Source organism: Tamandua tetradactyla, chromosome 1 (genome assembly GCF_023851605.1).
Source record: "Tamandua tetradactyla isolate mTamTet1 chromosome 1, mTamTet1.pri, whole genome shotgun sequence".
Classification (NCBI taxonomy): domain Eukaryota; kingdom Metazoa; phylum Chordata; class Mammalia; order Pilosa; family Myrmecophagidae; genus Tamandua; species Tamandua tetradactyla.
Genome location: NC_135327.1, coordinates 67,655,779 through 67,672,541, shown reverse-complemented (window position 1 = coordinate 67,672,541; position 16,763 = coordinate 67,655,779). Strand labels below are relative to the sequence as shown.

Genomic DNA, 16,763 nt, shown 5'->3' with positions numbered 1-16,763 from the left:
TTTGTCACTAATTTTCCAATTATACTCCTTCCAAGTCCCTGACTATCCAGCCAAACCATTAGCAACAGTCCATGAGTCAGTATACAAATGCACCTCTGGCCAGATCTCCTTCCAAGCAAAATGAACAACCAGATGAACTGCTTAAAGTTCTGCCCACTGGGAGGATTTCCCCTCACTACTGTCCTTTAAGGACATCCCATAATGGGCTTGTAGTGCTGCAGCTGTCCACCTCCAGGTGGTCCCTGAATATATTGGAGAACCATCTGTAAACCAGGCCAGAGTTTTCTCTTCCTCAGTCAACTCACTGTAAGGAGCTCCCCAAGAGGCCATAGCTCTGGTCTGGGAAAGAGAAGGTAATGTGGCAGCAGGAGTGGAAACCATGGGCATTTGTGCCACTTCTTCATGTAACTTACTTGTGCCTTCAGGACCTGCTCTGGCTCTATCTTGTATATACCATTTCCACTTTACAATAGAGTGCTGCTGTGCACGCCCAACTTTATGGCTTGGTGGGTCAGACAATACCCAACTCATGATAGGCAACTCAGGTCTCATGGTAACTTGGTGGCCCATGGTTAAGTGTTCAGTCTGTACTAAGGCCCAGTAGCAGGCCAAAAGCTGTTTCTCAAAAGGAGAGTAGTTATCTGCAGCAGATGGTAAGGCTTTGCTCCAAAATCCTAAGGGTCTGCGTTGTGATTCTCCTATAGGGGCCTGCCAAAGGCTCAAGACAGCATCTCTATTTGCCACTGACACTTCCAGCACCATTGGATCTGCTGGATCATATGGCCCAAGTGGCAGAGCAGCTTGCACAGCAGCCTGGACCTGTCGCAGAGCCTCCTCTTGTTCAGGTCCCCATTCAAAATTAGCAGCTTTTCTGGTCACTTGATAAATGGGCTGGAGTAACACACCCAAATGAGGAATATGTTGTCGCCAAAATCCAAAAAGACCAACTAGGCGTTGTGCCTCTTTTTTGGATGTGGGAGGGGCCAGATACAGCAATTTATCCTTCACCTTAGAAGGGATATCTCGACATGCCCCACACCACTGGACACCTAAAAATTTTACTGAGGTGGAAGGCCCCTGTATTTTTGTTGGATTTATCTCCCATCCTCTGACACGCAAATGCCTTACCAGTAAATCTAGAGTAGTTGCTACTTCTTGCTCACTAGGTCCAATCAACATGATATCATCAATATAATGGACCAGTGTGATGTCTTGTGGGAGGGAGAAACGATCAAGGTCTCTGCGAACAAGATTATGACATAGGGCTGGAGAGTTGATATACCCCTGAGGTAGGACAGTGAAAGTATATTGCTGACCTTGCCAGCTGAAAGCAAACTGTTTCTGGTGGTCCTTACTAATAGCTATTGAGAAAAAAGCATTTGCCAGATCAATAGCTGCATACCAGGTACCAGGGGATGTATTGATTTGCTCAAGCAATGATACTACATCTGGAACAGTAGCTGCAATTGGAGTTACCACCTGGTTGAGCTTATGATAATCCACTGTCTGGATTATCATAATGTGTCAGAGCAGCACACCCAAATTAGGAATATGTTGTCTCCAAAATCCAAAGAGGTCAACTAGGATTTGTGCCTCTTTTTTGGTTGTAGGTGAGCCAGATGCAATAGCTTGTCTTTCATCTTAGAAGGGATATATTGACATGCTTCGAACCACTGGATACTGGATACTAAAAAATTTCACTGAGGTGAAAATTTTGTTGGATTTCTCTCCCATCCCCGGAATTTGGTTGGATTTCTTTCCCATCCCCTGACACGCAAATGCCTTACTGATCAGTCTAGAGTAGCATGATTTCATCAGTATAATGGACCAGTATAATGGACCAGTGTGATGTCTTGTGGGAGGGAGAAATGATCAAGATCCCTGCAGAAAAGATTGTGATCTAGAGCTAGAGAGTTGATATTCTCCTGAGGCAGTACAGTGAAGGTATACTACTGGCTTGATAGTGGTTCTTACTAACAGCTATTGAGAAAAAAACATTTGTCAGATCCATAGCTGCATAGCAGGTACCAGGCGATGTACTGATTTGCTCAAGCAGTGATATCACATCTGGGACAGCAGCAGCAATTGGAGTCACCACCTGGTTAAGTGTATGATAATCCACTGTCATCCTCCAAGACTCATCTGTTTTTTCCACAGGCCAAATAGCAAAGTTGAATGGGGATGTGGTGGGAATCACCACCCCTGCATCATCTGTCAAGTCCTTAAGAGCAGCACTAATCTCTGCAATCCCTCCAAGAATATAGTATTGCTTCTGATTCTTTATTTTGCTATGTAGAGGCAGTTCTAGTGGCTTCCACCTGGCCATTCCTATCATAATAGGCCTCACTCCATGAGTCAGAGAACCAATGTGGGGATTCTGCCAGTTGGCTTGTGTGTCAATTCCAATGATGCATTCTGGAACTGGGGAAATGGCCACAGAAAGGATCTGGAGAGCCATTAGACACACAGTCGAGATGGACCTGAGTTAAAACTCCATAACCTGATCTCCATAAGCTCCTACACTGGTGGATTAGTGTGATGTTTTGGGTCTCTTGGAATTTGTGTTACTTCTGAGCCAGTGTTTAATAATCCCTGAAATATCTGATCATTTCCTTTTCCCCAGTGCCACTGAGTCTAGTCAGAGTAGAAAAACAATTGTAAAAACACATTTTGAAGATTCTGTTTCTCAAAAACCCCACTTCTGGTACCAAGCTGTGTTAGTAACGTTCTCTAGAGAAAGAGAAAATATGAGATTTATAAAGGTGTCTTATGCAATCATAGGAATGGAAGAGTCCAAAATCTGTAGGGCAGGCTGTGAAGTTGGTGGCTCCAATGAAGGGTCTGGATGAACTCCACAGGAGAGGTTCACTGGCTAAAAGAAGCAGTAGAAGAGTCTCTCTTCCTCCTTAAAAGCCCTCAACTGATTGGATTACCCTCTGCCTGAATGAAAGACGGGATTGCCAGGTGAGCCATATTTACTTTTTATAGACATGGAAATATTGCAAGGGAGAATGGACGTGGAGAGTTGATTAGGTAGGTGAGTGAGAGGTTTGGGGAGGAGGGAATAGCTATGGAGAGATGTCTGCAGGTAACTGTTGTACCTCTCCAGCATTCTTGAATGTTAGGCAGAGTTATTGGGTTAAGAGACAGATTGTCCAGAGCACGGAAGACTGAATGCACACATCTGAAGAAAGCTTCCATATATGAAATGAGAAAGATGGGAATACAAATTGTTGCTGCCACTGTGGATATCAGTTTGGCGATTTCTCACAAAGTTAGAGATAGAATCACCACGTGATCTGACAATCCCACTTCTATGTATATACCTATGTTCATGGGTTGCTCTCCCATGGACAGTGCTTCTCCCCAGGCTGTCATGTGCCCTTAGCATGCAGAACCAGGCAGGACATGCTTGTCCCTATCTAGCAGCAGCCTGTGCCCCACTGACTGCTTCAGTCCCATTTACCCCCCTCTTGAATTTTCCTTCTGCCCTGCTCTGCCCATCACTTTCCAGGTAGACATCCCCATGACTTGTTCCTTGGCCTCATCCCCTTCCCCTCCCTACTCCCTCCTGCCCACCTCTTTCTTGGCCACTCTTCCATCACTTTCAATCTGGACTTGAGATTCTGTGAAGGTCTAGGGATACCATCTAAACTGTTTTGAGGGAGGACATGGGGATGGGAGGCAGAATCCAGTGATATTTTCTGAGAACAGATGAGATTTAGAAGCTGCCAAAATGAGGGAGAGGTGGTACAGATGGTCATATCCCTCTGCCTCAAAGAAATTTAATTATCCAAGTTAGTTCATACCCCAGTGATCTGGGTTCACTCGAGGAATGTTAAAGTCTTCTCAACCTTTCCCCCTATTTCTCATGGGCTTACAGGAGTTCCAAGCTGAAGGACACTCCTCTCTGAGCTGGAATGTATTTTTGTCTAAATCACTGTAAAGAGAAACAGATGATGGCATGACTAAATAGGGTTTTAGTCACTGTTCCTTGCTAAAGGCTATTCTGAGCAATTCTGGATGGATTCAGCTTTGCTGCCACCCACTGCCTGAAGGTGAGACTCTCCCCTCACCCAGAGAGCCCAAAGCCTTTTGGGGGTGAGGGCAAAGCCAATAATGAGAGTGAATCTCAACTTTGATACTTCATTTGGGGCAGGAAAGATGCTTTCCCATTTTTGATGGTTACATTCTGATGTTGACTTTGCCAAGTGATTATGCCCAATTGTCTGGTCAGGCAAGCACTGGCCTGATTGTTGCTGCAAGGATATTTCATGGCTGGTGATAAAATGGAAGGCTGGTGTATTAAATCATCAGCCAGCTGATTGCATCTGTGGCTGATTACATCAGAAGTTAACTAATGCCTGTCTTCCACAATGAGATAATCCAATCATTTGAAGGCTTTTAAGGAGGAAAAGAGACTTTCACTGCTTTTTCAGTCAGCGAGCCTCTCCTGTGGAGTTTGTCCAGACCCTTCATTGGAGTTGCCAGCTTCATAGCCTGCCCTATGGATTTTGGACTCTTCCATTCCAACAATTGCATGAGACACCTTTATAAATCTCATATCTACACATCTCTCCTGTTGGTTCTGTTTCTCAGGAGAACCCTTCCTAAACACCAGTCTTTTATAAAAGATTGAAACAGTGAGAGCACACTTTTTTTTTAGAAGAGAGACTGGTCAGGGATATACATGAATAAGGCAAATTATTCTTTCCTGGGAGTCTTTTGTTTGGGGTCAACAGGCAAGAGCAACAGCAGGGACATCCCTCCTGCTCCCACCTGTTAGGGATGATGTCTGGGACCTCAGGCCCAGAAAAGACCCTGCAGGGTTTTCTTGTAAGACAAGTAATCCTCATGTCAGCTCTCCAAGAAGCATTTGGACAGACAACCTTTTAAGAAATGTTTTAGTCTCCTGTGCTGTTCATGCAAATACCATGCAGTGGGCTAGCTTACACAATGGGAATTTATTAACTCATGGATTTGAAGCTGGGAAAAAAGTCCACATCAAGGCATCATGAAGGCCACGCTTTCTCCCTGAAATCTGTGGTGTTCTGAGGTTGGCTACTGTCAATCGTTGGTTCTTAGCTTGTCCCATGGCAAGGCACATGGCGAGGTTTGCTAGTCTCTCACTTCGCTACTGGGTTCTATTGATGCTCAACTTCTGGCTCTCCCTCTGTGGCTTTCTCTCTCTTTCTGGGTCTGAATTTCATTGCACTTTTAAAGGACTCCAGTAATAGGATTAAAACCCATCCTGATTGAATTGGGCCACACCTTACCTGAAGTGACTTCATCAAAAGGTCCTACTTACATCTTTTTCTGGGGTCTCCAAACTACCACAAGAAACTACAGAACATCCCCTAAAGGATAAGTGAAACAATCAGGAGTAGTCTTTAAGGTATCCACACAACCATTTATTTTTCAATTAAAATGGCCACAGGGTTTAGTCAAGCAGATTTTCCCTTTATTTTTGTTAAATAAGATTCCAGAAAGTATAGTGCAAACACTTAGTAGAAAAGTTGCAATTAAGAAATGTACATTCACAATTTAACATTTCAGTCCATTCACTTTTTTAAAATAAAAATAGGACAAATTATTCAATTACTTGTCTCAATTTAACAATCTTGAAAAAGACTGGAAGATACTCTACAGTGTTCAGTTGACATAAAAATAGACCCGTATTGTTTATACAAATCTATCATGAGAAGTTACCCAGTGATATTGAGTTATTGTAATTCTGAATATAGTCTTATTGTTTTGTTTTCACACCTACAGAAGCATCCTCAATGAGTTATATTATTTGGGAAAAATGACATCTTTGCCTGCTACATTCTCCATTCTATTGTGGGACACACCCGCCTTGAGCCAAATACAGGAGGGACATGGGAAGTTTACACCACTTTTCTCATTGAGTAAAGAGAGTCCAAGAGTAGACCTTGGGTTTATCTAAATTGAATATGGAATGTATCTCTAAAAGATGGTCTTAATTATTACATTACTTTCATTTGTGCAAGTTGGTGTGCAGTCATCAAATGAGAAACTAATGGAGGGAAGGGGGTTTGGGTTGATGGGAGATAATGCATAAAAACTGTATAATAAAGATCAACACCCAGCCCAGATTCCACTGAATTCACGGTGGTTCGTGGGATGCTCTGAGGCCAGCCTACAGATGATCCAAGAAAGGGGCCTGGGCCTGTCCATTTGTATATGCTACAAGGTATCAAGTTCAAACTAATTTCCACACAATTAGAAATCTCATGGCATGCAATTCCAGAGTGCAAGAGGGTTTGCATATACACAGTTTTACAAGATGAAGGCAAAATTGCACACCTCTCTAGCACTGGGTGTTTGTGTTATTGATTTGAGTATTTCAATACTCCTGATTTATGCAAGAGGTGCCATGGGCTTCCTTGGGATTCCCAGAATGTGTGAGGGGTCTCCTGAGACTTGTGCTTCATGGGCCTGGGACCCAGGGTTGAGTGGTGGTTGCTGGTGGAGGCAAGAAACAAGTTCCTGCTGCTGCTGGGCAAACTCCATCACCACACGTATCCACAGCTGAGCTCCTCCAAATGATTCTCCTTGCAAATTATTCCCCACAGTTTATTAAACCCAAGAGGTGCAACCAGTCTCTTGAGATTTGGTCTAGGACATGATCTCTGAACATTTTTTCCCCACACATAGGCAAAACTCGTTTGCACATCAACCTGTTTGAAAATCTGAGCCACCTGCGAGTGGCAGGAATTGGCCAATGGGAAGATACAGGACACTGTATACTCCACTTCTCACTATCCATCATAATCCCCTTCTTGCATTCTGAAAATCCCTGATGGAATTTGCTCTTTAAAGGCATTCTAACCCTTGGAGAGAACATCAATCCATTTAAACACATGCCAGAATGTGCGACAATAATATGGGATAGTCCTATCAAAAAGGAAGATAAGCCTGGAAAAGCCAAACACAACCAACTGCCTTCCAGCAGCTCATGTGATTTCCTGGCCAGGAATGGGCTCAATGGAAGTAGAGACATGTTTGGGGGAAGTTTGGGCATGAATGGACCATACCCACACTTCTCTCCCTATTTGATGTCAGAGGCCTGTCCTCCTTAAGACATGACAGGCTGTGCTGCCATATAGTTTTAGAATATAAAGTATAAGATAAATTAAAGGTTTTTCATGCTGAACATTTTATTTCCTTGCTGGGGGTCAGTTATCCTTCTGTGGACCCAGTTGAAGAAGAAAGATGGATGTGCATTTTTCTAATTTAGCAATGTGAGGTCAAGAAATGCAGCATGCTTATGCCAGCAGAGGAGGGCATGCCACCTGAAGTCTGAGCTCTTATCCAAGGACAGACTATAAGCCACACCCTGCCCACTTAGGACCTACAGTCAACTGTCTGGAAATTGTCACCTTGACCATGGGCATTTGTGTGCCCAAGAAATAGGGTTCTACATCAAGTCCAACACAATATTTGCAGATTTTATCATTAGCTACAAGGCAATAAACTATAATGGAAAACAATGAGGGCTTAGAATTGCACAGAACTGGCCACCCACTGGCCATATGACTTTGCTAAAATCTGTGGCCTCTCTGGGCCTCAAAAGTCTTTATCTGCAAAATGAGTGTTATAGGAAGACTGACCTCAGCTGGCTGTTTGAAAGAGAAAGTGACATAAAGCATAAAAATGATCATGTGTTCACTGTAAAGCTATATTTGGATATTAGTAATTATTGTTTCCTTAATTTGTGGTCACACAAACCAATCAGAGTCATATTTTAACTAGAGAGGAGAGTGATTATTGCTCACTTCCCTGTAATTATTACCACAAAACAAATTGAATCTAAGGATGTGTAGAAAGGAACTCACTAATTTCACAAAGGAATGAACTCTAACATGACAAATACATATTGGGTGTGGAAGAAATAAACAGTGGTCATTTGCAGCCAGCTTTAGACCAAATGGTTGCTCTTGGGGTTGATTTTCTGATTTCCAAGATGTTTTCTTCCAGTCAGCTATGAACTACAACCCAGGGAGACCACTTTATAAGGTTTCCTTTTCCCATACCCTAGTGTTACACAGCCAAGATTTAAGCTGACTGGCAAATAAAGAGCTCAAGAGGGAAGCCCCTCACTTGAGAAGGATGGCCAAGTTGGCTGCTGAGGTAACAGGGAGAGGAGATGTGAAGAGTTTGTGGTACCCTCTTCCAGCTTTTCTGGGGCCAACACTCTCCTTGGGGGCCCTCCCTATAGACCTTCATGCAGAGTAAAAATTCACAAAAAATAAGCAAAACAACCTACCCCCCCAAAAAAAAAAGGAAATAAGACCATTTTTGTCAAGAATGCTATTTTAGAGAAGGACTGAAAAAGAAAAATACAAAACAAGACTTTCTTATTCATAGAGCAGTTGTTAAGAAATGGAGGCCAAGGAACCATGTCAAAACCAGTGGGGATGTTTGTCAGGCAGCAGGGAGGCTGTGGCTGCTGACCACTGCACCAAACTATGCCTTAAATGATCAGTATTTTCCAAGTGTGCTCAAGCCAAGAGCACTTCACAACTGTTTCACCCAATGTCTTGGAGGAGGGAGTGGGGGGGTCATCTGGCTGTATTAAAAAAATTAATTTTGTTCCTTATATGAATCATCTTAATCTCAGGACCAAGTAATTGATTTTTATTTTGCTTATGCTATGTAATACACACATGCAAAATAATTTCTATTCATCACTGCCTCTAGCTGAGTATTTTTAAGATAACAAGCACATTTGATATGGGACATAATAGATTATACTTCTATGGAAATTAAAAAATAAAAATGTAGGAGTCATCACTGTAAATTCAACGTGTTTAGGAAAAGTCTAGTCCCCACATATGATATCTTAGATCAGGGTTTGTAATGTCTATGGAGTGGGCAGAGGAAGGTGAAAAATTTTCATATATCACACTGCATGATCTGCCACAAACAAATGTGAAATATTAGGAGGTCAAATGGAGAAAATTCACGGGAATATTTTCAAGTGTCTTGTTTGGTTTCATGGAGATGGATCATGGCCAAGAGGGCTATTAGCTCTCACTTGGGCATGGACGTCTTGGGGTTAGGCTCACAGGGCTAATCTGACTCCTTCAGACAGAAATATATACATAGACACCAGTTAAGAGTCCAAAGCAGTCCAAGGGGCCTCACAAGGAGGTGCTAATCTGGGTCCTGTTCTGAATTTGGCTTGGTATGGTGTAGATGCTGATGGCCTTCCAGGCTCCCCCTGGCTGCCTTAGGGCTGCTCCTCCTCCAGCCTTTGGGATTCCTAGAGGCAGCTGCCCCAGGGCCATGTTCTCTCCTATTACACAGGCTCTGGCCTCCAAGGCAGCAAGGCCTGGACCACCCTCCTCTATTTATGGATAACTCACCACTAAAAGACAAGAATTCTCTTGGCTGAGTCTAATTCTGCTTTCCTAGACTTCTACCCATGGCTGCAGTTTCACTCTTTGGAATGGGGTCCATTTGATGGCCTTATGGAAGCAGAAGATGGTTCTTACACACTTGACCTCAGAAGTCTCCTCTCCCTCAGTGCATAGGTTGCAAACCTCAGTATGGTGTAGCTGCATCCTGCAGGGCCTGGCTGGGGAGATGTGTCTCACTCACTAGACTTTATATTTGCATCCTATAGGATGACTGGGTGACTGGCCTTGAGAAAGCCCAACATGACCCCGAGTCCCCACTGGCCACCTGTCCAACTGTGTCATGTGGCTGCTAGCCCTTTGCTCTTAGTGCTAAAGAGAATGGAATGATGAGTGAGCCTATGGTTGTTTTGGATATTTGTGTTCCTCAAAGAATACATATCTCTGGGGGGGAGGGGGTCTCAAGAGCCTGCTTGCTGAGCTCTCTTCTGGACTCCTCCTGAATCTAATTTAAATTCACCCCCAGCAGCTCCCTGTTCGGAGACCAGGAGCCATGAATGCAAAGCCCAATTTACTTTATAGGGAAATGATCACATCTTTTCATCATTGGCATGCTATCCAACCTGGAGTTTTAAATGATAATGAGGAACCACTGGCTCAAAAATCAGATGTGGACTTTCAAAGCAAACTATAACTGGGCAGTCAGGAGATCCCAAAGCCCAGGGCAAGAAGCTTGCTATTTCACCTTCGAGTCTGCCCTGCTGGCTTGCCCTTTATTTATGGATTTTAGCAAACCAAATAAATAGTTTGAAATCAAATTACCTCCTATGTTTTTTTTTTTTTTAATTGACGCCACTGCAAAACATCTTAATGGAACCTGGCAGTAAGCAAGTTAGCTTTGGGGGACAGAGGTGTCAGTTTATATGTAACTAGTAGACCTGCAAATTTTCAGAATTAAAGAGTATTACCAGCAATTCTATTAATCAGCTCTTGTTACGTGCGCAAGATACTTAAGTATATAATTGCCTTTCCTGACTATAATGTATAGAGTGACGTGTGTAAAGCAATGCATCAGTTACTTTATAAACTGTGTACAAGCATGCTGTGTGCAATATACCTTCCACAAGGGGAGTACAGACCAGACAGTATTCCAGGAAATGCACATGGCTGAAGGGCAGGCACTGTCCCACAGGAAACACTGATGGGTCCAGAGTTTCCAAATGACACTGAGACACAGGTCTTGATATGCCATTTCACATTCTTTCCTTGGAAAGTGGCAGGTTCAGACAAATAATTTAAATAATATTTCTAGGCTGCTAGTAGGAGAGCACAGCACTCTACTGATATCGAATTGAAATAAAATATGCTCACTCTGCAGGTTGACTAGATCCTATCCAAGGCTCTGACCCCAAATCCTCCAGATTAGGCTTTCCCCAAAAGGCAGGCATCCTGCTTAGAGAGCTGTCTCCCACCAGGAAAACACACCAGAAGGGGAACGGGGACTAGTGTGCTTATTTCATGGATAACCCTCAATGCCTCATCAGTTATCTAAAAAATGCATCTCATAAGCCTTGGGATTTTATCCTTTTAACCCTTGGCTGTGAAATCCTTTAATGACAGATCCCCTTCTGATCACTGATCTGAACAGACTTTGGGATGAGGGTGAGCCTCTTTGACCCTGCCTTCCCTCCATTCTTGCCCCTGGGGCATGGTGATAAAATGACCTGATAAGGTGTTTGAAATGGCTCTGCCTGCTCCCCACACCTGGGCTGCTGAGTCTTTACCCGCATGGATAGTTCAATCCACAGTTGTGCCCAGAGCTGGGACATCATGCAAGGGGACAGAGAGGTTTTGGGAGGCCTGGTCCCCTCCCTGGCCCCGACAACACATTTGAATTCAGGCAAACTTAAATGCATGGCTTGTCTCTGAAATGCAAATGTACTCCAAACCAGGCAGGTCTCTACAGTATAGAGTTACAGTTATTGCTTCTAGTGACAGAAGGTTGGAAGGACGGGTCAGGTTTAGAGCCTGATGAACAACGGCCTGGCAGCTCGGATCACGTGGGTCTGTGATGTCCACTCTGCTGAACACACACGTACAGGCGGGTTCCAGCCCTGGGTCAAATTGATCCATGGAGCATCTAGAGGTATTCCTGGGCTCCATTCTATTCTACTGACTCCAGGCATGAGAGGCATGCAAGGGTTGCTAAGGGAATGCAGAAGGGTCATTTCCAAAGGGCCAAGCCACCACTGCCAAGTAGGGGCATGACAGGCATTTATACATACCACCCCTGGTCAAGGTATGCCTTCTGCCCTGGTGTCAGGGTTGTCTTCATTTTTGGTAGAAGTGAACAGGCAATACCTGTGATTGGTATACTATTTACAGAACGGCCTGGAAGAAAGAATTTAGAGATAATCCTACTTGAAAGGCTCTAGCGTTGGTATATGAATAGAGTACAAGAGTAAAAATAAATAAGGCAATATAATACGGTTTTATCACATGTAAAAAGAAAGTTGCTTTTTCACCAAACCCCACAGAACATTATGGCTAGATACAGTTCCTGTGCTAACAGGAAATCAGTAGGATTTGGGATTGCTGATGATGAAAGAAATACTTGCTCATTTAAGGAGAAACCCTGCCACTGGCTGTCGCTGCATGCCATCCACTTCAGAATAGTCAACTGCCCCGAGATGCAGGGTGGTCTCCTGGATATGTTCCCAATGGCTGCTATAACAAAAGGCCCCAAGTCAGTGGCTCTGAACAACGTATGTTGGTGATCTCGTGGATCTGCGGACCAGAAGTCTGGACACAGTGTGGCCAGTTGGTTCTTCGCTCAGGGTCTCACAAGGAGGAGATCGGGGTGCCGGCCAGGCTGGGCTGTCCCCCAGGAGGTGCTGGCAGGTGAATCTGCTCCCAAGCTCACTGGAGCCATCAGCTCACTCCAGTTCCTCATGGTGGGAAGTGAGGTCCTGGCTTCTTTGCCTGTTGTAGGCCCCAAGTTGTTCTCAGTTTCTAGTGGCCAGGGCACTTGGGGCTCGTGGCTTCTCCATCTTCAAACCACAACAACAGACCAAGGCTCTCTCATGCTTTGAATCTTTTCTCTTCTTCCCCTCCCCTGTCTGACTTTTCTATCTCCCTCTTCACCTTGTAAAATTATCACGTGATTATGGTAAGCCCACCTGGGTTATCAGAAATGGCCTCCCTTTTTTAAAGCCTGGAATCTTAACTCCATCTTGCAAAGTACCCTTGGACATGTAGGAAGCACATTATTGACAGTTCCAAGATTTAGGGCATGGGCCAGTATTCTGTCTGCCACCCCCCAACCCAAGCTTCCCTGAGGCGGGCTGTACATGGGGCCAGGAGCCCTGCAGGAAAACAGGAGTGAAAAGGCTCCCGGGGTTCGGCCAGGCCAGGGGGCCACAATGCTCATTGCCTCTCTGATGGTGCCTGTGCCTGCGCCTGCTCACGGACAGCCTGCAGACCTATTGGAGGAGGGCACAGACCCCTGCAGAGCCCAAGACCCCATGTTCCAGGGCTGCATTCACTCCAGCCCCTGGGTGCAACGGGGGCTCCAGGTGGCCTCTATATGAAACAGCCTGCTTCCGATCCAGTGATACTGACATGGCGTTAGTGAAGGAAGGAAAGAGGGTGGAGATGAAGAGAACACAGAAGCAGAGACAAGGCCTGGTGGCTCAGACCTGGCATACCAGCAACAGATGCCCACCAAGGGGAGAGCAGGTGGCTGAACCAGCATGGACCCCCTCTCTTGGGTCCCCAAATCTCAGATCTGCTTAGGAAGAGCTAGGACTCGGCATCCAGGGTGAGGTGAGGGCCCTGCCCTGTGGAACTCTGCTGTGCGTGTCTCCAAGGAGCCACAGGAACAAGATAGCTGTGTCACTGGACAAGAGAGGCCTGGGTGCCACAGCCCCACTGTACAAGGGGACACAGTTATCACAGTGGATGTGATCAGTGAAGAGCCGGCAGGGACAGGGCTCCCAGCTCTGGGGCTTGGCCTGCCCCCCATCCCACCTGGCACTCAGAGCTGAGCAGGTGGGGTCCCAGAGGCCCTGTAAGCCCAGAATCGACAACTGGGCAGAATGCCCAGGGATTCATTCTGCTGAGTGAGACTGGTCTTCAGAAAGGGGGCAGGCACCAACCTTGGGTGGGTCGTTTGGGAGGTCCTGACTCAGGGGGCTGGGAGGAGACTGTGGACCTGACCTCAAGAGGGCAGGGAAGCAGGAGTGCCCCCTCTGGGGTGTCTCTGCCTTCTCCCCATGCTGTCTCTTTCTGGGGGAGAGCCCCTTTCTGTACCAGACCCATGTGGGTCTTGGACCAGCTTGGACCAACTCACAGCTCCTTCTGGATGCCAGGGTCACCATCTTCTTAGGAAACCCTTGCACAGTTCAATACACCCTGAGCTCTAGTCCGAGCAGACCCTGGGAGCTAGGAAAGAAGTCTAGCCTATTCTCAGAAGCCCTTGCAGTAGGTAAAGGGATGCTGATAGCATGGAGCTCCTGCAGAAGCACAAGGGCCTGGTGGATCCCCCACATATCAGCAGGCCTCTGCTTGCATCCTCTATCCCCATGGCCCCTGCCCTTAAGCTTCACAATCCTGCTGTCCCCAAGAGCACAGCAGCAATGCTCAAGGCACAACTCACACCACCAGGGTCCGTGTGAGAGCCAAACGAGGGGAATGGGGAGCAGCCTGTCCCCAGCTGGATCTGTGCAGTGGAGAGATGAGCCAGCCGGCCCGGCCAGGGCAGGTGCAGAGGGTTAACTGATAGCAGGCATGTCTCAGTCACCCAGGAAGCCCAGCCCCTTCCCCACAGAGGATGGACTGAAAGCAAAAGGTACCTTCCTCACCACGTCAGCCCACCCACGGCTCTAGGCCTCACGCTCGACCCCACTCCGTCCCACCCCACACAGGCTCTCCCACCTGCAGCTGTCTACCTGCCCACTTGGCCTGGAGCTTCTGCCAACAGGTTAGGGAGGCCACTGCCCATTGACCCCTGAGACTGCTGTGCAAAGCTGCTCACCCTGCCCTTCCCTTCCTAGCAACACCGTGTCACCTGCTGCCTGTGAGTACTGCTACCTCCCTGCCTGTGTGTTGTGTCTCCTCCTCCCTGAGCCCGCTCAGGTGGGAACACCACCACTAAGGCCACCCTAATCAGCTTGAGCAGGAACACAAAGGTCTGTGTTCTTGGGAGAGAGGCCTGTGCTTTCCTCCACTCCTACGCTGAGAAGGCGTAGCCCCAAGAAGGATGGGGAGACCTCGCTCGGCAGCACATATTCCATAAGAAGGGTGCCGAGCCCTGGAGAGGGGTGGGGAGAAGGACTTTGAAATCAGCCCCCTTGAGCCCGCTGGCTGTGACCTGGGGCAGGGCTCACCATCAGTCCACCCAAACCCTCCTGGATGGGCTTAGGGGCTGGGCTGTGTGGGCTCCGGAAGCTCACCCTCCTGGCTGGCCCAAGGACAGATGGCAGGACCTTCTCTCCCTTTCCTGGAGGGGCCCTCCTGCATGATCCAGAGCTATGGGGTCTACTTGCTGTGGTTGCTCAACCAGGACTTTCCCCAGGCGTCGCTGCCCTTCTTTCTCCCACTCACCTCCAAATGCCTCTCCTCGGTGCTCACCTCTATCACAATCCATCAAGAAGTCCGAGATTGGAGGTGCATGGACTACAGCCCTGCAGTTGCCTGCCCCTTGGGAGCAGAGACCTCATGTTTCAGCCTCAAGTGGGAGCTGCAAGACCGGGTCTTATGACAACAACCTAAGTCTGAGATGACATATCCAGAGAAACAGCAGAGTCCATCAAATCAGCTCTCATGGGGCGAGGTCCACTTGTTTTCAAAATAAATGAGGCTTTGTTCTGTTCAACTTAGAGGGACCCAGAAACCCTAGCTGAACAGTATATGAAAAGAGGCCCCTCTCCTTTTCTCCCTTGAACAAAAACATGAGGATGTGAGGAGTGAATTGCTAGGTGGACAAAAAGCCACTTGCCGTAAATGGGGGGTAGGGTGGGGGGTGTCCAGTCAGCGCCACTTGCCAACACAGGTCACACTTATGGAAGTGGGGTGGCAGGTCTTCAAGGCTCTTACATAGCACAACACCGCTCCTGCAGAAAGCTGGTGGAACCGCTATCCGTGCAGTTGAGAGAGGGCACACCAGTTTCCTCGACCTGTCATACCTGAGGCCCACTCTGCTCCGCAGCCCTGCCTGTGTGTCTGTGACTCCCACAAAGGCTGGGCTGCCAAGTGAGGCCTGGACTCCTGTTTTCCCACTGCCGGGGCTGCCCCCGACACCAGAGGGCCCTTCCCTGGGATAGGCGTGGGCCTCCGGACCCAGCCAGGTTTGGCACGGGGCAGGGACCTCACCTGCTCGGTCACCTCAAGCCTGACCAGCCACACTTTTGCCGTCCTCACTACCACCCTGGGCGAATGTTCTGAAGTTCCCAATGCCCAGTGCTAATGTGGCCAAACACCTGTCCCTATACCATGATGGAAGAGGCTGTATGAACGAACCACGGTGCCTTTAAACCTTCAATGTCCATGCAGAGGAACGGGGGCAGGAGCCTAAGACACCCCTCATACAACCTGCTGCAGTGCCTCTTCTGCAAAGACCACAGACCTTCGGACAAGCCTCTCCAAGCCCTGGCTGTCCAGATGCCTCTCCCCTGGCTGGGCTGGTCCTTGGTGCAGCTGCTGCCTGTGGCCTCTGCCTTCTTTGCTTGGGAAGAGACCCCTGAGCAGTCCGGCCAGCATGGGGTTCTACTAAGCCTCCTTCCTAGTGGCTCCGGAAAGGAGGTATTGATGGGTAGGGTGTGGGGGAGGCCCCGTGCTCTGCAGCGCCCCAAGCCCAGCTCTGACTGTGAAGCCGGCCACAGAGGATACTGGGGGACAGTTCGTGGCCAGCCTGGTCTGGAGGTTGGCTTGTCCAAAAGGGTACATTTTCCGCTCCAGGTTTAAAGACCTGGTCTGGGAAGTATTCCCGTCAGTTCTTCCCTCGAGGAAGTAGGTCAGCATTTCGCCTTTCCCCTTGACGCTGACTTTTCCTCGGCACACAAATTGGTAACTGCACCTTTTCAGGAGCCGATGGACTTCCTCCGTCACCTGTCAAAGGAGAGACTGTGTTACTGTCCCTTTGGACTCTGTGGAGAGATATCCGGGGAAGGCCCAAGGTGTTTGATCTGGTAGTGCCATCACCGTGGGGACCTGGATACAGCTTTCTCAGCTCACTCAGGCTTGGAGCGTCACGGCAATCTGCTTTTCTTCCAGACCAAGCTAATGATTCCACAAGAGGCAACTGGGGCCAAAGTTCGGCCTGGGTAGGGTCTTGGGGGTGTTGGGGAGCAGGCCCTCCTGGGGGCCTGGATAAGGAACGGC

General features: G+C 47.4%; 1 protein-coding gene across 2 annotated transcripts in view; it reads right to left on the bottom strand.

Annotated features, from left to right (window-relative positions):
- Positions 1-5,403: 5,403 nt before the first annotated feature.
- The window catches only part of ADCY1 (adenylate cyclase 1), a 215,517-nt gene continuing 204,157 nt past the window's right edge, over positions 5,404-16,763 (bottom strand). Inside the window, exon 20 of one of the 2 annotated variants that reach the window (XM_077118667.1) lies at positions 5,404-16,490. In XM_077118667.1, the coding sequence (XP_076974782.1) occupies positions 16,152-16,490 (339 nt within the window). In that variant the 3' untranslated portion in view covers positions 5,404-16,151. The remainder of the gene's footprint in view (positions 16,491-16,763) is intronic. The other variant, XM_077118671.1, reaches the window with a different exon arrangement.